The 20,110-nt window shown below is 51.1% G+C and overlaps 1 protein-coding gene across 9 annotated transcripts in view; it reads left to right on the top strand.

The window, feature by feature from the left end:
- The first annotated feature begins 475 nt into the window (after positions 1-475).
- NCKAP5L (NCK associated protein 5 like) overlaps positions 476-20,110 on the top strand; it is a 32,287-nt gene continuing 12,652 nt past the window's right edge. For 3 of the 9 annotated variants that reach the window (XM_045466254.1, XM_045466259.1, XM_045466253.1), the window contains exons 1-2: positions 476-596; positions 19,119-19,178. Coding sequence is in view for 3 of the 9 variants with exons in the window: in XM_045466258.1 (XP_045322214.1) it covers positions 16,444-16,522; positions 19,119-19,178 (139 nt within the window). In the remaining 6 variants the exon portion in view is untranslated. Of the gene's footprint in view, positions 597-16,390; positions 16,523-16,784; positions 17,198-19,118; positions 19,179-20,110 lie in introns of those variants that run through there. The other 6 variants (XM_045466258.1, XM_045466251.1, XM_045466256.1 and 3 more) reach the window with 5 other exon arrangements.

Here is a 20,110-nt window from a genome sequence, read left to right as displayed (position 1 = left end):
AGCATTTAAGGCCAAGGAGGCACTCGAGCGTCTTCCCATAGATTTACACCCCACACGTAAGCAGGAAGGCAAATTACAAACACCAAGGCTCACAACCACACATACACGTGCACGCCCAGCCCCACAGAAGCGGATGCGCATGCCCGTGGCTCCGCGCGTACCTACTTAGTTTTCTGTGCTATAGATGCCCCCCATTCCACCCCCGCCCAGCCCAGCGCGGCTTCTTCTACCCCCCGCACCGGGAAGGTTTACCAAACCGGACCCCACCGGGCCAGAGGAGAGTGTTTCTCTATAGGGGGAGGGGAGGTCCTTCCCACCGGGGCGGAAGCGGCGCTCTCCGAACGGGCGGACTTAGCTCTCGTCCTGGGAACATCTGGAGGGGGCTGGGAGGGGCGCGCATCCAGGGCGAACGTGGATTGGCTGTGCGGAAGGAGGGAGGCGGGGTCTCGGCGAGGGGCGGGGCTCACTGGCCCCTTTAAAGCCTTGACATCAAGAGGCGGCCCCAGCACCCCCCTTCTTCTGCCCCCCGCCCCCGAGCCGCGGCCATGGACCCGGCGGATCCGGCCTGCCCTGGCCCAGTTCAACACCTCATTTCGGTGAGTTCCAGGCCTACTTGGGATTTAAAAGGCGGCGAGTGGAGGGTCTGTAAGCTCTGGGCTGGGGGTGGGCGGTTTGAAGGGTAAGGCTCTCGTGGCAGCCTTGGGTCGGAGGGGGCGGCGCGCCTTCCTGCCCGGACCTAGCTGCCTGCCCCTCCCTCCCGCCGCACTGTCCCGGGGTGGGGGTGGGGGGTCCGGCTGCGACTCTGTCCACCCCTACCCCACCCCCTACCGCCCCCCGCGCCATCCTCGCGCACACTCCATGGCCCCGGAAGGGAAACTTTCGGGACAGGGGGATGTTCCGGGGGCCGGTCTCCCTCCCTCTTTGAAAGCACTGACCTTGCCCCAGCTGCGCACCCCACCCCACCCGCATCCCACTGTCCGGGTGCCGCTTAGCGGTGCGGGGTTGTTGCGCAGGGGGGAGGGAGGCTCTCCCCAAAGCGCAGGCGCGGAGACGAGCCCCGGGCTCCTCTTCGCCCTCCTTGCAGTCCCCGTGGCCTGGGGCGGTAGGGCGTGGGGAAGATGGGGAGAGGCGGAGAGATCAGGGTCTCTAGGAACAATCCTTCCGTGGCTTTGAGGGGCTGCGGGAAAGAAGGAGGCGGGGGCCGGGAGGCTGAACACTAAAGAGAGACTGAGGGAGGGAGAAGGGCTGGGCAGGGTGTGGGGCCAGGGCAGCGCCTGCAGAAAAGGCTCTCTGGGTCCTGGCTGCGGTGCCAGAAGAATGCAGAGAATTTATCTGTGCCCGACACTCCCCTGGCCTAGGCCGACTAGAAAAGCGGCTCACCGAACCCCAGCCCCCTTCTCCTTATTCTGGGCCCAAGGCCCCATGTCTCCAGTCCTGGCACTGCCCCAAGGGCACGAAGGTCCCTCACCTCCCGCAGGCCTGGTTTTCCAGGTTCTCAGCTCTATCCATCCAGCCTGCCAGCTGCTACTTCGCAAATGCTCGCCTTTCTGAGGAACCAGGGGGGTCTTACACTGATGGATTCCTGGCTGTGAAGGCAAACCCCTCTTATTCCCTCCCAACCATCCTCGCCCTCTCCACGGGTCCTCTTGCCTAAGCACAACTGTCTGCCAGAGGTAGTGGCTGGAGGAAGATGCCTGGGACAGGGGTGGTCCTGGGGGACAGGAGAGAGGGAGTCAGTGTCTAACCATTCTATGGACAGTACTTTTGGAAAAAATGAACCCAGCCTAGTTGTCTTGTTGCAGACCCTCTCTTGGAAGACATTATGCCAGTTGACTCCAAGACCCCTGGTCTTTCAAGAAGGGAGACACAAAATTCATTTCTCGTATTGGTTCCCTGACTTTCTGTGAACAGCCTGGGGTTAGTGGGTTTCCTACTTCAGAGAAACGTGTATTCCTGTCTGGGGAGCTATTCCCACATAATTCAACTTGTTGTTTTCTAAGTCTGTGGTCTCAGCATGAGGTGGCTCAGGCACTCCAGCATCTTTCTCCAGTTTAGGTCTTTGGAACAGAGTGGGAACCTTAGAGAGGCAGATGGCCTGGGCTGCAGAGAAGGCTGTTCCACAGTGGGCAGAAACCAATGTATATGAGGACCAGGCTGCTATCTCTGTGGACTGGGAGTCAGAAGCACTGGTGTCTTCTCTTCCCAGCTTGCTGTGTGACTTTGGCCAAGAGAGCTTGCCTCTCTGGGGCTCTTTTTCTCCTATCTGTAAAATTCAGCAATTGCACTAGAGAGCTCTAACATTCCCTTTCGCTTTTTGACATTGTGTGGTTCCACTGAGAAGTGAATCTGAAAGGTAGAAAGGTCCTCTGGCAGGGTGGCTTTGAAGTTGGAAGGGGTAGATGTTGGGTGATACAGTTCTAAGTCATAGTTGCTTAGGACTGGAACCTTGGGTGGAGAGGAGCAGACTCCCTTATTCTGCCTAAGAAGAATTGCTTCTTCTGCCATTGTCTTGCTTACCCTTGGTGGATTGGGGTATGAACTCTTACTGGCTGGGATTTGGCCCACCCATCAAGGCCTCTGCTGAGACATCCTGGCAGGCCAATCTTTGAGTTGGGCCTTTGGGGAGGAGTTGAGAGAAGGGGCGGCAGCCAAGGGCCAGTAGGGTAAGCAGATTCCCAGGAGACAGTTTGCATCTCAGCTGTTGGGACTTGTTTTAGGATCTGAGCCAGGGAGCACAGCACACTCATCCACCCTCTTATGGGAAGAGGACGAGAGCCCTGCTGCTGTTGCCCATCTCACTCCCTGACCCTACTCACCTCACCTGTGCCCTCCCCCACCACTCTTCCCTACCCAGTCCCCAGGCAGTGGGCTTAAGGAGTCTTCCCTGCTGCCTTTACCCAGTCCAGCCAGCCTCCCAAGCCCTTCCATGGCAGCCAAGCAGCAGGGAGAAACTGCCCCAGCCCCACCTTTCCCAGCCTCCTTCCCTCCTGGGGGTACAGTTTCTCAGGAGTCAGGTTCTCCAGGTTGGGACTTGCTCTCTAGCCCAAGAGCCAAAGCCTTCACGTTTTCCTTGTTTGTTTTCATCCTTGATCTCCCAGGTGCCAAGGGGGATGTTAGAAGAGGTGGTAGTTAGGCTGTGGGATTGGTTAGACATGGGACGCATTCTCCTGCATTGCTAGCTCTCCTGGGCCTGGGGAGCCCTCTTCCCTGGGCCCTGCTGCCCATGGATTGAAGCTACAACAGGAGGTATTTAGGTTAGACCCCAAGGAAACCTTCCTCACTGTGAGGAGTCCCTGGATTGGAGAATGGAAGCTCCCAGGGAGGTCAGTTTCCCAGAAAGTGGTTAATGGTGGAGTCCCTGTCAGAGTGAAGGATGCGGCTGTTGCTAGGCAGAGGCTGCTGTTTCCTCTTGGGGTGTGGCTCCGAGGCTGGCCAGCCAGAGGCCCCGTTAGAAGCAGGAGGAGAAAGGACCCTTGCCTGATAGCTGAAGAGGGGACCCTGGCCCCGTCAGCTCTGGCTCACCAGAACTGCATCCCTTAGAACAAATGCCACTTCTCGCCCTGCTTCCCCCGGCTCCTCCCCCAATTCACCACCACTACCACAGTCTGCTTTGACAATCCTCACCCGAACCTGGCAGGCTCCTCCAGCCCTAGTCTGGCTGCACTAATGGACTGATTGGATTTTCTATACTTGGAGTTTGGGATTTCTGATTGAACATGCAAATTTATGTAAATCAACCTGGGATCTGCCACCACATCAAAACAACATAGTCATAGGCTGGAAGGAATCCTAGAGACATCTAGTCCAACGCCCTCGTGTTAAAAATGGGGAAACTGTGAAGTCCAGAGGGGGAAGTGATTCATGCAATGATGAGTGTCAGAGGCAGGGCTCCTGACTCTGGTCTGCTGTTTTACATGGTTCCAGCCTGCCTTAATTTCTCATGCATCAGGGGCCTGGCCAAACTTAAAGCAGTGAGGGCATTTCTTGAACCTGAGATTGTGGAGAGCTGGACTTTTGGAGGGTCAGAGTGTTATCTCAGGGGCTCTCGTCAGCTCTAACATGCTGAAGAAAAATAACTTCCAATCCCCTAGAGCACCACCCTTAATGTTTTTCCCCAGGCCCTGCCCTGGAAGGTTGGAGGACAAGGTCATTGGTTGCTCCTGGCTTGGCCCTTGCGGTTTCCCCAGAGCTGAGATTGTGTCTGTTCCCAGCATCTCTCACAGTACCAGGCACATAGGCTGTGGATGGCTCCGCACAGGCAGTGCCTCTGTGTTGACCCTCCCATCCTCATTTGAGCCTCTGCTGCTTCCCTCCATGGCCATGATGGGAAAAGATCTTTAGTCGTCTGTGACTCTTTGCCTACCTTCCCCTGCCCTTCTGGAGGGCACAGGCCAGCTGGACCTCCTCTGCAGGTTTCTACAACAGTGACAGACCATGCCACCTTGCTATAAGAAGGGTCTCGTTATTTTGAAATCAGTGCCAAAGTTGGAAGGGGGTTGCAGAGATGGGCTTGACTCCCTGAGAAGTAGGCTCCCCACTTCTAGACATATTTCTGATCTGATCCACCCTCCCAGCTGCAAGATGCCCCTTGTTCCCACTTTGCAGTTGGCGCCCGCGGTGTGGGGCTGTTGGGAGGGCTGAGCGCTCACTTACCCTGCAGTGCCTGTGTGCGTTGCGGAGATCCAGAGGTGCTCAAAGCAGCTGTTGATCTGCTTTGCAGTACTTTGGCAGAGTGAGTGTCCACACACATTCAAGATCAGAGGCCCTGGTCCAAAACGCAGCAGGAACGGAACCAGCACCTTCATTTCCTCACTACCCAGTGGCCCTCAGCTCCTGTATTCTTAGTTCTGTGTGAGGGGAAAGCCTCCCTGGGCCTCAGTTTCCCAGCCTGTGCCGATGGATTAATAACACATCATAGCTGGGGTGTGGCACTTGCTCAATAATTACCATTTTCCCAGCTCTGGGAGTTAACACAGATGAAAGAAGCCTGAGGAGGCCAGGCTGTTATTAAGGTGAATTATCATTGCTATTATTACTGATTTCTACAAATCCAGCAGCCGCTGAGAAGAGCACAGCCAGGCACACTACCTGGGCCTTATAGCTGTCCTTGGGCTCTGGGATTTCTCCAGTATTCACCAAGCTTTTAAAAAATATCTATCTAGGGGCGCCTGGGTGGCTCAGTCGGTTAAGCGTCTGACTTCGGCTCAGGTCATGATCTCGTGGTTTGTGAGTTCGAGCCCCACGCCGGGTTCTGTGCTGACAGCTCGGAGCCTGGAGCCTGCTTCAGATTCTGTGTCTCTGTCTCTCTCTGCCCCTCCCCCACTTGTGCTCTGTCTCTCTCTATCAAAAATAAATAAAATGTAAAAAAAATAAAATAAAATAAAATATCTATATGCATATAGATAGGTATTTTTTATTTTATATCTTTTTTATTTCTTTTTATTTTTTTTTAAGGTTTATTTATTTTTGAGACAGAGAGAGACAGAGCATGAACAGGGGAGGGGCAGATAGAGAGGGAGACACAGAATCTGAAACAGGCTCCAGGCTCTGAGCAGTCAGCACAGAGCCCGACGCGGGGCTCGAACTCACAGACCGTGAGATCATGACCTGAGCCGAAGTCGGACGCTTAACCGACCAAGCCACCCAGGTGCCCCTATTTTTTCTTTTATTTAAAAAAAATTTTTTAGGTTTATTTATGTTTGAGCAAGATAGAGAGAGCAGCAGAGAGAGCATCTCAAGCAGGCTCCACACTGTCAGCATGGAGCCTGATGTGGGGCTTGAACTCCTGAACCGTGAGATCATGACCTGAGCTAAAATCAAGAATCGGATGGATGCTTAGCCTCCTGAGCCACCCAGGGGTCCCTATAGATAGATATTTTAAAAAGAGAGAGGACCCCATTCTGCTTCTCATGCTGATGCCTGCAAGGCTTGAGTGGTGGTGGGTGCTGCTTGGGGCACTCGTCTACAGTTCTCACTGTCATGAAGGGCTTGAAATTGTCCCTCCCTGGGTAGAATGATGAGGTTGTTCCTAGATGAGACTGTGAGGGGCCCTAGAACTCCTGGGGTGTGGCCCTAGGATTCTCAGCAGTCACACTTCTGTGGCCTGATTCATTTTACCCCTAGCTGGCTTGATGTGGGGGCTGCAGGTGGTCCTTTTATGGTCCTTTTAGATAGATATTAAGACCTGTTGAGACACCCCCAGAACCTGTCCGCAGCAGCCGTAGGTACTCCCGGGTGTCATTTACCCCAACGTACTCCCATCTGCCCCAAACTCTCCCCTTGCCCAACCTCCCACCTTTGCCTCTGCCCTGTGCGATCTAGAATGAATCCAGGAGGAAGCGGCCCTGACCACCTTCTGAATAGTTTGGTGCTACCATGCTGCCCCACAGCCTGGGTGTGAAAGGGCCTGTCTCCTAGCTCAGTGAGAGCATTCCGGGAAGAAAGGGAGTGTCCTTTGGCCTCATCTAGCCAGATCTCCTCACCACTCCCTTGTCCCAGGGACCTGGTCCCTACTTCTAATATGGGAATATCCCCATATTCCCCATTCTAATATCCCCAGCTGGGATGAGCTTTAGAAATCACCTGGGAGGGGCATGTAGGTAGCTCAGTTGATTAAGCATCCAACTTCGGCTCAGATAGTGATCTCACGGTTCATGAGTTCCAGCCCCGTGTCGGGCTCTGTGCTGACAGCTCAGAGCCTGGAGCCTGTTTCCAATTCTGTATCCCCCTCTTTCTCTGCCCCTCCCCTGCTCACACACTCTCTCTCTCTCAAAAATAAATAAACATTAAAAAAATTAAAAAAAAAAATCACTTGGGAAAGTGGTTATACTTTCTTTTTTTTTTAAGTTTCGTATTGCAGTTTTTCATTAGACATTTTTTTTAACATAGTCCAAAAATCAAAATGGTACAAAAAGGTATACATTGAGAAATTGTGCTCCCACCTCCACCCTCTTTTCCTCTACAGATAATCACTTATTTTTTACATAGCCCTCAAGAATGTCTTTACGCAGGGGCACCTGGGTGGCTCATTTGGTTAAGCCACTGACTCTTACTTTCAGCTCAGGTCGTGATCTCATGGTTGTGGGATTGAGCCCCATGTCATGCTCAGCGTAGAGCTTTTTTGGAATTCTCTCTCTCTCCCTCTCTCTTGTTCTCTCCCTCCCCCGCTCATTCTCTCCCTTGCTCATTCTCTCTCTCTCTCTCTCTCTCTCTCAAAATAAATAAAAATTAAACTTAAAAAAAAAAAGAATACACAAAACGAATGTAATGCGTATTCTTAGGTTTCTTCCCTTACCCAAATGATAGCAGATAGCATATATTGTCTTCATCTGGTACCTGTTGGCAATATCTGAGTGTGCATGGATTTTTTCCTTCCATCTCTGTCAGGTCTCTGGTTTCTGATCTTTACCACCCACCCAGGGCCCCCCCAGTTGGCCCCAGGCTATAAGCAGGGTTCGTTCAGCTTCGTATACTAAACTTCATTCAGATGCCAAGGTTTAGGCCAAAACCAGGCTCTGAGGAATTCTCAAGCTCTGTCCAGCAGTTACCATGTGCTAGTGTTGTGCTAAGGAAAGGGCATATATTGTGAGAACCAGTAATCAGAGGACCTGGTCCACCTTGGTGTGTGTGGGAGTGTGCCTGTGTTGCCGAGGGGGGCGGGGCACATGGTATGGCACAGTATGAAGCTGGGAGCAAGGGTCTGGGCCCAGGACTGCGATGTGGTGCCACGTGACCTGGAAGGCTGGGTTTTTCAGCTTGACCTCTTTCCCAGTCTGTGGGATGTCCTGGGCCCCTTGACTTTTATTATGTCCAAAACAAGAAACCCCTTTCTCTGTCAGATGGTATGGATAAGGCCTCCTCCCCACCCCCACCCCACCGCCTTCTATCCCCAGCTCTGGGCCTGCAGGCTGCTGAAGCTGGAACCTTCCTTTCCACTGCAGGCTGAGGGGAAGTTGGGGGGTGTTTGCTTCTCACTTCCTCTCTAGACGGCACCTCACTTCCTGTCCCTGGGACTGGAAGAAGGCTAAAGCTCTTGGCTTTGCTGTCCCTTCCTCTCCCCACTCCCCGCCCCCCACCCCCTGCTTTCCTGAGAAGCCTGTGGGCCCTGTGGGAGGAAGGCAGAATCAAAGCCAAGGGCTTCTCCTAAAAGCCCTGCCAAGCTCCTCACCTTCAACCCCCTTACCCCACATGAGGGGACCTGTCTTCTCAGCTGCAATCCCTTTCCAGACATGATCTCATCCTTCTATGTCCTGCAGGAGGAGAGAAGTCAGAGAATTCATCCCATTTTACAGATAGGAAAAACTGAGTCCCAGAAGCGTTCTAGGCTTCACCCAGGGTCATTCGGTGTGGCTGAGCCAGAACCGGAATCCAGGAAGTCTCACTCCCATTTGTGGGCACAAATAAGAGCAGAGAGTGAGGGTTTGTGAGTGTGCCAGAGCTACTTTTGTTCCCAGGGAAGGCTGCTTTCTTCTTGCCAGAGCTGGTAGCTTAGGAGGTCACCTCCGCGCTCTGGCCAAATGGCAACCACGAAGTCAACACTGAAGCCGCCTGGACGTGGAAGGCATTTGGCTGGCCAAAGCCTGTTCCCTTTGAAGAAAGAGGCCAAGAAAGGAAGCTGGGGGAGTCAGCCCTGGCGGCTGGGAGGGTAGGGCCTGCAGGTGCAGCCTGAGAGCCATCAGGCTATGCAGCCTCCCAGGCCCTTTTCCTCTTGGACCTGGGAGCGGATCGCTGATGTACCAGTAGTCAACTCAGCAGTCGCCTCTACTGCTGCCTCCAGGAGCCTCTCTGCCTCAGCTCTTCCTGTGGGACCCAGCACGTGTCTCTGGTTACACCCAGGGTGTTGAAAATATGCTGAGTCTGCTGTTGGGTCAGGAGATAGGAGAGGAGTTAGTAACTGGCATGGGCCAGGGGACCAGGAAACACTCACCTTCAAATGCCCTTCAGTCCAGCTGCACTGAGTCATTCTGTTTCCGTACACACCCACAGATTTCTGCCTTCTTCTGTTTATGCCTGCCTTTTGCCTAGAATGACCCCCTTGCCATTCCCTTGTCCCTAAACCCTACGGGTCTATAAAGTCCCACTTCACTTGATGCCTTGAGTTCTGAAAAAACTGTTTCAACTGCAGCTTACTATTTCTCTCCTGATTTTTAAAGTTCTCAAAAAAAAAAATTCTCTCGTGGGACTTCCTTCACAGTACAACTATCACCTACATGTCTTATGTCCCCCAACAGACTGCAAGCCCCAAGAGGTGAGAAGAACTGATCCGTCTCTGAGTGGCCCCCCAGTACCCAGTGTTGTCACTCCCACTGAGTGATCTGTTTGGAAATATCCTCAAAATAAATAGATTAGTCCCATTTGCCAGAGGGAACCACTGAGGCCTGGGAGTGGGTTGAGGGCTTGGATAGGGACAAATCTGAAACCATCCCTTCCTCACCTCTCAGCATGGTTTGTCGTATGGGCCCTCAGAGCCATTTGGGGGGGTGCAGTTGGGGGTCTTGAAGAGACCCTGATGAGCCCACCATCTCTTCTTTCTGGTCTTATTCTGTCTGGAATGAAAGGATATCACCAGGTTCAGGGCCTCGTGGACAGAAGCAGTGCACTGGCAGCAAGTGGGGGTACAATTATGTAGGCAGGGCTCCTCCTCGGGGAGCTCCCCTTCTGATAGCCCGGGAAGTCCCGTCTTCCTCATAGAGGAGGACTAGAGAACAGGACACAGTACAGTTGGTCCTGCAGGAGGCACTTCGAGAAGACAGATCAATGTGGGCAGCATCAGTTCAGGGCAGCTTTTCAGGAGAATTGCTCTGGGGCCAGGGCAGGGCTTCCAGGACTGTGCTGAGGGCTTTGGTCTGTCCCCGAGGCACTCAGAGGTCATGGGAAGATTTGAGGCAGGAGGGACACAATTAGACTTACAGTTTTAGAAAGATGATTGCTCTGGTGGAGCTTCTTGGAAAAATGATTGTGGCAGGGAAAATATAAGATAAGTCTGGAACATTTTATGGTGCCAGAAACTAAGCAGATGTTAAAAAGTAAATACATTTTCGGGGCGCCTGGATGGCTCAGTCAGTTGAGCGTCCGACTTCGGCTCAGGCCGTGATCCCACGGTTCATGTGTTCGAGCTCCACATCGGGCTCTATGCTGACAGCTCAGAGCCTGGAGCCTGCTTCGGATTCTGTCTGTCTCCCTCTCTTTCTGCCCTTCCCTCACTCACGCTCTCTCTCTCTTTCTTTCTCTCAAAAATGAATAAATGTTTAAAAAAAAAATTTTTTTTTAAGTAAATACATTTTCTTTGTATGGGGGCATGTTGAAAGGATACAGGAGCCAGCCTGAAAGAGTTCTCCATGATCAAGGCTGGAATTTAAGCAATGAAGTCAATGATGATACTATTGGATTATAATCCAAAGAATAAAATATCCATGAGTTTGTGCTAATATAAATATGTAATTAGGTAAATCAGTGGCAGTGAAGGGACGGCTTTTCCTTATAGAAAACTTCTCATTAATAAATGTGTAAGGAATGAAGGCAATCAAAAATTATCATTAGAATGCTACAGCAATTGCTGCGAGCAAGATCCACTGATGAATCCTAAAATTAGTGGGTGAGAATTTAAGAAGAAACAGGGTGTTTGCATGGTCAATAAGTATTGCCCCCCAAACTGGTTACTAATTACAAAAGGAAAAATAGTAACTTTACAGTGGATAAACCCACTAGCAGATACCGTCTAACCAGGTGGTCAAGGTTAACCTCACCAGTCATAAGACGTCGCAACATTATACCCCTGATATAATGCACTGAGAAGGGCACCCTCTATGGTATTCCTTCTAAAAATTCAGAACCTCAGTCTAACTGGAGAAAACATCAAACAAACCCCAATAAGGGAACGTTCTCTAAAATACTGACCTGATCCATTCCCTTCCCTTCCAAAATGTCAAGGTCATGAAAGACAAAGACTGAGGAACTATCATGAATCATAGGAGAATAAGGAGATTTGGTGATTAAATACAGTGTGGGATCCTAGATTAGATGTTGGATTAGAAAACATCAGTGGAGTGGACATCAGTGGAAAAACTGGTAAAAGCCAAATAAAGTCTGTGGTTTGGGTGTTTTTTGTTTTTTTTTTTAATTGTTTTTCTAAAGAAAGGTATAGAACAGTGAGAAGAACATGGTGCTATGTCTATTTTTTTTTAAGTGTGTGTGTGTGAGTGTGTGTGTGTGTGTGTGTACACAACCCTACAAAACCATGCTAAGTTTTAAAATACACACAGAAGTAGAGGTGCAAGATGGCTGGGGCAAGGGCAGGGAGGAGCATCGTAGAAAAGGGAAAAATCATCCAGGAGAAAGTGGTCACCATCAAAGACAAGCTATAGAATGGGAGAAAATACTTGCAAGTAATATATAAGAGACTTGTGAGGATTTTTTATATATATTTTGAATACAATTCAATTAAAAAAAAAAAAACATAATCAGGGCACCTGGGTGGCTCAGTCGGTTAAGTGTCCAACTCTTGATTTTGGCTCAGGTCACCATCTCACGGGTACATAAATTCGAGCCCTGCATCAGGCTCTGCGCTGACAGTGCAGAGCCTGCTTGGGGTTCTCTCTCTCTGCCCCTCCCCAGCTCTCTTTCTCTCTCTCAAAATAAATAAACATTTAAAATAATAATAATAATAAATTTAAAAACCCCATATAATCTAATTAAGAACGAACAAGGATCCGAATGGACATTCTTCCAGGGAAGATACACAGATGGCCAATAAGCACATGAAAAGATGCTCAACATCACTAACTGGGGAACTAAAAATCAAAACCAGGATGAGATATCGTATCACATTTGCTAGGGTGACTAAAACCAGGAAATCAGACAATAACAAGCGGTGAGGACATGGAGCAACGGAGAAACACTTGTACACTGTTGGCCGGACTGTAAAATGGTGCATTCAGGTTGGAAAACAGCTTGGTAGTTCCTCCAAAAGGTAAACCTAAAGTTACCGTAGGATCCAGCAGGTCCACTCCTAGGTATATGCCCAAGGGAAATGAAAACATAAATCCACATGAAAACTTGCACATAGATGCTCATAGCAGCATTATTCGGGACAGCCAAAAAGTGGAAACAGCCCAAACGTCCATCAACAGATGAATGGATGAACAACTGATAGCATAGCCACACAATGGAATATTATTTGGCCATGAAAAGGAGTGTAGTACCGATATGTGCTTCGACGTGGATGAACCTTGAAAACGTGCTAAGTGAAAGAAGCCGTTCACAAAGACGACCTCTACTACGATTCCATTCATATGAAATGTCCAGAATAGGGTGATCTATAGAGACAGAAAATAGATTACTGGTTGCCTAGGGTTGAGGGTGAGGGGATGCTAATTAAAGGGTAATGAAAACATTCTGAAGTTGTCACAGTTGCATATATCTGTGATTACACTACGAACCATTAATTGCACACTTTAAATAGGTGAGTCATATGGGATGTGAACTAGGTCTCACAACTTAAAAAGGGGCACCTGGTGGGGCGCCTGGGTGGCTCAGTCGGTTGAGCTTCTGACTTCGGCTCAGGTCACGATCTCACGTTCTGTGAGTTCGAGCCCCGCGTCGGGCTCTGTGCTGACAGCTCGGAGCCTGGAGCCTGCTTCGGATTCTGTGTCTCCCTCGCTCTCTGCCCCTCCCCCACTCATGCTCTGTCTCAGAAATAAACATTAAAAAAAAATTTGTTTAAAAAAAGGGTGCCTGGGTGGCTTGGTCAGTTAAGCATCCAACTCCTGTTATTGGCTCAGGTCATGATCTCACAGTTCATGAGATCAAGCCCTGGGTTAGTCTCTGTGCTGACAGCATGGAGCCTGCTTGGGATTCTCTCTCTCCCTCTGCCCCTCCCCCACTTGCACATACTCTCTCTCTCTCTGTCTCTCTCTCAAAATAAACATTTTTTTTAACCTTAAAAAAAAAAGTCTATGAGGAAGTGGCCACTAGAGGCACTTGTGCCTGAGAAGGCAACGGGGATGGGAAAATATTGTATGGATTTAGCAGTGTGGCAGTTACTGCTGACATTGGACCAGGCTGAGGAAGGAGTAAGACGTGAGGAGGGGTTTTTTTTTTGTTTTTGTTTTTGTTTTTGTTTTTGTTTTTGTTTTTGTTTTTGTTTTGAGAAGTTTGGTTGTGGAAGGCAGAAGAGGGCAGCGTCTGTAGAAATGTCAGGGGAAAGATTATTTTTCAGATGAAAGACAGCCTCAGAAGTTTTAAAGGCGGGCGGGAAAGGTCTCTTCAGGAGGTAAATACTCAAGACCTAAATGGGGATGGGCCCGGGGCAGGAAGGCCTGACCTTCCCTGGGAAGATGACAGACCCTCTGCTGTCAACGGGAGGAGATGAGGAGGTGGGAGGGTTCCGAGGGGCCGGGTGGCAAGAGATCTGAGGGGTTTTCCCTCTGCTGATTTTGACCCTCTGGGGAAACCAGGGCAGGTGATAGGGCAGGCGACTGAGGGCGTGGAGTAGGCGTGAAGCCCTATATACTGCAGATCTAACAGGGAACTGGGGTAGGAGTGCCGGGCAGGACTGGCGGTGATCTGGCTGGGACGGCTTTCCTTTGGTGAGGAGAGAATAAGAAATAACGTAAGCAAAAGCCTGGGGACAGGAGTGAGGGTCAAGTCCTGTCCTACCCCATCCTCTAGACTCTGTGTGGAAAGAAAGCATTGGCCCAGAAGGCTCAAGTCAGGGGATCCTGGCGATCTTCTAGAACTCTACCATCCCATAAAGTAGCTGCATGTGGTAATTCAAATGTAAAATGCAGTTACTCAATTGAACTAGCTACATGTCGGGTGCCCAATAGCTGCAGATAGCCAGTGGCTACCATATTGGACAATACAGAGTAAACATTTCATCATCACAGAAAGTTCTCTCGGAAAACACTTCCAGAAAAGTGATTCTTGGGGCGCCTGGGTGGCTCAGTTGGTTAAGCGTCCGACTTCGGCTCAGGTCATGATCTCACGGTTCGTGAGTTTGAGCCCCACGTCGGGCTCTGTGCTGACAGCTCAGAGCCTGAAACTTGCTTCGGATTCTGTGTCTCCCTCTCTCTCTCCCCCTCCCCTGCTCGTGCTCTGTCTCTCTCAAAACTAAACATTAAAAAAAAAATTAAAAACAAAAAAGAAAAGTGACACTCAGGCTGTTTTGACCTGAGGACCCCTCCAACCTCTAAAAATGTGAGGACCCCCAAAGAGCTTTGGTTTATATAGGTTATACCTATTGATATTTACTGTCATGTAAATTAGAACTGAGAGTTTTCAACATCTAATTAAGTTAAAATAATAATAAACCCATTACATGTTGACATATTTTAAGTAACTGTATATTTTCCAAAGCAAAAAAATAGTGAAAAGAATGGCATTGTTCTTCATTCTGGCATATCTGTCACATCTGACAATAAAAGGCAGCTGGATTCTCATATCTGCTTCTGTATTCAGTCTGTTGTGATATCACATAACACATAGTCTCTGGAAAATGCCACTGTATACTCAGAGAATGAGAGTTAGTGTAGTATCTACATTAATGTACATCAGTATAACATCTACATGAGAGTAATGTAGAATAGTGTCTTAGTAGTATTATGAAAATAGTTTTGATTCCGTGGATTCCTTGGAAGAACGTCAGGGCCCCTGGACCGCATTTTGAGAACATGGTTCTAGAACAGCTTCCACTTGGCGTAAAGGAACTTGTGAGAGACTAAAGTGATTTGCCTAAAGTCACACAGCAAGTAAATTGCAGTGCTGGGACTAGACTCTAAATCTTCTGCCTTTTGGCTAAGATGGGTCCAGCTGGGCTTTCGGGAGTGGGGACTAGGCTTCTGGGCCACAGAGCCCCTGGCCATGTGGCCCTATAAATAAACACTTTGTGTCTGTGTCTGAGCCCCTTTCCTCTGCCTACCCCCAGCAGCTGCTTTTTGTTGTTGTTGGGTTATGCTGTGGGCAGGGAGCATGAAGGAACTAGGAGAAGAGAGGTAAGGGGTGTTGAAGTCTAAGACTTTGGGGCTCAACTGCCCTTCCTCCGGCCTGCCTGGAGGGCAGGGGACTGAGGTTAGAAAGAACCCACGGTCGCCTGGGTGGCTCGGTTGGTTAAGCGTCTGACTTCAGCTCAGGTCATGATCTTTAGGTTCATGAGTTCGAGCCCTGTGTCAGAATCTGCGCTGGCAGTGCGGAGCCTGCTTGGGATTCTTGCTGTCTCCTCTGTCTGCCCCTCCTCTGCTCGTGCTTTCTCTCTCAAAATAAATAAATGAACTTAAGAAAGAAAGAAAGGAAGGAAGAAAGAACCCACACCATGGGATGGAAGCTCTTGCATCCAAAGTCCTCTTGTGGAGAGGAAGTTGGAAGGAGATGCTGGGGGCCCCTTCCCCATGGACACAAGCCTCTCAGTAGGGCTATTGTGTCTTGGGGCCAGTTGTCAGGAGGAGGGAAGGAAATTCTTGTCTGTCCTCTTTCCATGAGGGGGGAGGAGACCAGTTGGAATTCTTAGGGCTGAAAGATGCTTTGGGCAGGGATTAAGGTGGCTGCTTTCAGGCCAGGAATGCCCTGGGGCCTCAGTCCCTCTATCCCTCCCCGACCCAGGGCTGATACTGTCTGGAAAGGAGTGTTTGCTGTGGGTGCAGAAGTTGCTGTTTACAAGTGGACTCTTGGGTGTGACGGGGATTCCAGAAAGCAGCTGGGGCATGGGGGGGAGCAGGGGGGAAACGGTTGTTGTTTCGGATGATTCTGTTATTAAAGTGAGCTTCTCCATCTCTGCCTTCCCACAGCTGCCCCCTCTCCCCCACCCCCTGGTCCCTGGCTTCTCTCCCTAAAGGACTCTGGGGGGAACAGCTGGTGAGTGAGGGGCTCACTGGGGCCCAAAGCCCTTGGCTGAGGGCCAGGGTGAGGGAGCATGGAAGTCAGGCTTGCTGCCACCTCTCTAGTCTCTTCCTCCCAGGCCTGGCCTTGGAGGGCAGGGAGGGGTCTGTGCCCCGGCTGGGGAGAGGGTGGGCACTGCAATCCTTATTCCTTTGATCTGTCTGATTGAAAGGCCTGGACAGTCAGCTCTCTTCTGGGCCCTATGACTAGGGCAAAGAGATCGTGTCACCCAGATTTGCTCAGTGATTGGGCTGAACCAGCTGTGTCCCCAGGTTACCCAGACCCCCTTGAGCAGCTGCTCCCCCTCCCTGTCCCTGGCTGCTGCTTACTGCCCCAGCTCTGGTCTTCCTCCCTTCCCCTTCCTCCCTCCCCTCAGCGGCACTGAGGTCACCTCCCTCTGAATCAGGCCTTTGTGGGGGGCGGGGCCACCCGTTGGCAGTTCTGGCGGGAGAAGCCTCCAGTTCGAGTTGGAGCTCCCACCTCCTGCAGCTCCATCTCTACCCAGCATGGCCGGCATCATGTGTTCCAGACCCAACATCCAACATCCAGGCGTGTCGTGGGACCACCGGAGGAATGTTTGAAACCAGGGCCACCCTGAAGCACCCAGCTTGGGGGTTTTCCCGGCCGGGGGGTAGAGCTGAGCACAGAAGCTGTGAGTAGGAGTTGTGGGGCCTGAGGGAGGATGGGGAGGGGGTGGGGGTGCAGCCCCTGGGAGAGGGGCCCCCCCTGACACCCAGCAGGGGGAGCTACTGGGGAGCCAGTCTGGGTTGGTTTTCTTCCCATGAGATTGAGGCTGAAAACCCAGACTCTGAAGGGCCAGATTCCTAATTAGGCTCAGATTGGGAGCTGGAGGGGGTACTCTCTCGATTCCCTAGAGGAGAGTGAGGCTGCTGGAAGTTTTCTTTTCACCATAGGAATCTTGAACTTAAACTGGGGTCCTGCTCACAGCACGCTCTGCTCCTGGCGCCAAGTTTAAGTGTCGACCTCTTCCCTGTGACTCGATAGCGATCTGAGCTGACAGCTTCCTGCCCTCTGCTTGTGGCCCTGCAGATGAAGAGAAGGCCTCTGGGCCTGAGTTGGCCAGACCACCTCGACTGAGGGCAGAAAACTTCTCCCCAAAGCGAGGTTGAGTCACGGTCTGCCTTCATTTCCGGAGCCTCTCCTAAGCCCAGCTGGGGATCCAGAGACAGACGCGCGTGACAGAGCTGTTGCTTTTGGGTGGCTCATCACTTGGAGGGTCTCCTCGAGGTCACGGTGGGACTCAGGCCTCCCTGCCCTGGGATCCACAGAGGCTCAGCTTGAGAGAGTGGCAGCGGTCAGCTTTGTGGTGTGTTTGGGTCCCCACCCTCCTCAACACACATAAAACCACATACATAATCCACTGCCAGTCCCCACGATCTGGGCCTCATGGATGTGTTTTTACTTTTGTTGTTTTAGGAAGAGAGATTCTCCTAAACCGTCTTCACCCTGAGTTTGGTTTTTGCTGTTGTGTTGGGAGCACAAAGACTCCAGCTCTTCTCAGCTTTAGCTCTCTCCCTTTCTGGCCCCTGGACACTGGCCTGTTCACCCCACTCCTTTCCTTCGCCCTCCCAACTTTGTCTCTCCCATCCCCCAGCACTCCTTCTGCAACCCCAACCCCACTATTCCCGGGGAGCGTCTGCAGGGAAGAAATGGTGAGGGGATTGAGGGAAGGCGAGGAAACCGTGGGGACAGTGGGAGCCTCTCACTCAAAGGATCGGAGCCGTGCTGGGGGAAGGGTGGAACTCGAATGGCGGAGGTAACCTGAGGCCTTTTTTGGTTTTAACCCCTATTTATGTATGTGGGAAGGGGAGGATATTTCCTGAATTTTTTTCATTTTTTTCCAAGCCTGTCCATTTCTAAAAATATCAAACACGATAATGTCATGAGGCGAATGAAGTTCTACTTGATACATTTTTTATGATGTTAAAATAACAAAGGACTTTAGATTGTTGTGGAATGTTTAAAAATAAGTGTTACAAGTTTTTCCTTTTCCTGCAGTTTCCAGAAGCCCCCTTTCCCAGTGTCACATAAACACGGGCACACACTGTCTCTTACTTGCAAAGAAATGGTTCTCTCCTTTTGCAGTTGCCCCTTTCTCCCTCTAGGGTGGGGAGGGGTTGGGGAGGAAGAGGGCCCTGAGTGCAGCCAGGCTGGGGCCGCGCTCTCAGATCTGTGGATGCCCCTACTGCCCCGACCCCACAGGGAGGAGCCTGGGACTCAGAGTCCCTTACAGGTGAACAGACAGTAGCAGCAGGCTGTGAGGCAGGACTTTGCGTCGTGTCTCTGTCAGGATATGATCGTGAAAATCCTCCCATTTACCGAGTTCCTGCAAGATACTCTTTATACATGATCTCATTACATCTTCCAACAACCACGTGGGCTAAGTATTCTTACGCCCGTTTTATAGGTGAGGAAACAGAGTTTGTAGAGTCAGGATTCTAACCCGGATCCGTCCACGTGCAAAGCTCCAGGAGCCCTGGGACTGTATGGAGCTTACAGAATACAAGGAGCTTACGGTACAACTTGTGTGTGTACAGAGAGGCCTCATGGGAAGGAGGAAAAGGAGGCCTGTCCAGTGTGCGTTGTGAACCGGCGTGTATGTCTTGGGAAGCATCCTTTGCCTCCAGTAACTGCTTCCTCAACCCAGGCCGGTACCCCCGCTCCCCATAAAGTTGTTAGGAGAATCAGATGTAGGAGTGCATGAGAAGGTGCCAACACATTGCTCAGCACGCAGGGTACACGCGGTGTATGTGAGTGTAACTCCTGCCCTTTGGTTTCCTTAGCTCGAATACAGGTGTTGACAGTAACATTCAATTCCTTTTGTGGCTGTGGGGATTAAAGAAGACGATGTGTGTTGTAGAAGGGCCCCAAAGCGTCATGTGTTGCTGTTCACTCCTATTTCTCATCTGAGTGATTTCTGGCTGAAAGCCGGGGACCTTCGCGCTGACTCTTTTCTGTGTCTGGAATGCTCTTCCCGTTCCAGGGTTTCCTCTGGACTCCACTGAGGTCTCTGCTTCGGTATCACCTGTCAGTGCCTTGTTGGGACCCGATGTGCGTTCATTGGTTTATCTGTATATTATGTGCCTCTCCTAGTGGAATGGAAGCTTCATAAAGGCAGAGCTCTCTCTGGCTTGTTCACCCCTATGGCCCAGTGCCTGGTACACAGCAAGAGCCAAATAAATGCTTGTGGCTTGCATGGCTAACATCGTCTCCCTCTTTCTCAACAGCCGAGGTGACCATTCTGGCTTCTAGAGTGTGTGCCAGCCTGGGTGAGGAGGCAGAGACAGGTGAGGGGCTTTGAGCCTGTGCATGCTGCTGGGGGGACTGGAGGAGGAAGATGGGGGGCAGGAGAGGCATCCCCAGTGCCCTACAGCAGAGGATGGGGGGGGGGAACCAATCAGATGTGGGGTTGGTGAGCTGTTAGAGGACTCCTTCCTCTCTTCCTTGGGCTGAAAGTGCTAAACTCAGCTCTGCAGGGGGGTCAAAGAGGCCAGTAGTCAGTGGTAGACTGGGGGCCCCCACACTTTTAGGAAGGGTTTCCCATCTACTGGAAATTTCTACAATATGGGTGCAAAAGAAAGAAACGAGTACTTTCCCCTAGCAGAGAAATAGAAACTCAAAGGGCAGATGAAGACTCATCAGCTAAAGCCAGTAACCATGGCAGTAGCTGGGAGTGGGGGAGGCACATAACACGACACGGGACAGAACCCTGGCTGTATTGTGTTCAGGCAGTGACAAACTCATCTGTGTAGTCATCATTCTGTCTCTTACATGCCAGCTTTCACACCAACAAGTGGGGGCCTGGGCAGTAAAGTGAATGTAGAGCCCCTGCCCTCACGGGGTTGACAGTCTCAGGGAGGCGGTTACAGAACTGTGAAGGAAGGGTGCCCGGCCCGGCCTTGGAGTGGGGGCCCTGAAGTATGAGTAGAAAGGAGCTGGCCAAGTGGAAAGCAGGGAGGGGTCAGGAGACCCTGCAGAGGGAAGGGCATGCGCAGTGGGGCCTCGCAGGGAGCAGGGAGCTTGTGAGGCCTGCAGGCCACCTCCCACCACCGTGCCCAGGAAGATACAGTTCGAGGCCCATCTCAGCCGAGAATCCCGGTCTCTTGGCAGTTGGCCAACATCTGTGTGACCTGTGGTAGGCTGAGCTGAGCGCAGCTGCAGGGGTTATAAAACAGTGGTCCCCGTTCTTAAAATGGGAAGAGTGTGTCTGTGAGTCCGT

This window comes from Leopardus geoffroyi, chromosome B4, assembly GCF_018350155.1.
Source record: "Leopardus geoffroyi isolate Oge1 chromosome B4, O.geoffroyi_Oge1_pat1.0, whole genome shotgun sequence".
NCBI classification, from domain to species: domain Eukaryota; kingdom Metazoa; phylum Chordata; class Mammalia; order Carnivora; family Felidae; genus Leopardus; species Leopardus geoffroyi.
The sequence above is the reverse complement of the archived record's forward strand: the minus strand, read 5'-3'. Positions and strand labels throughout refer to the sequence as shown.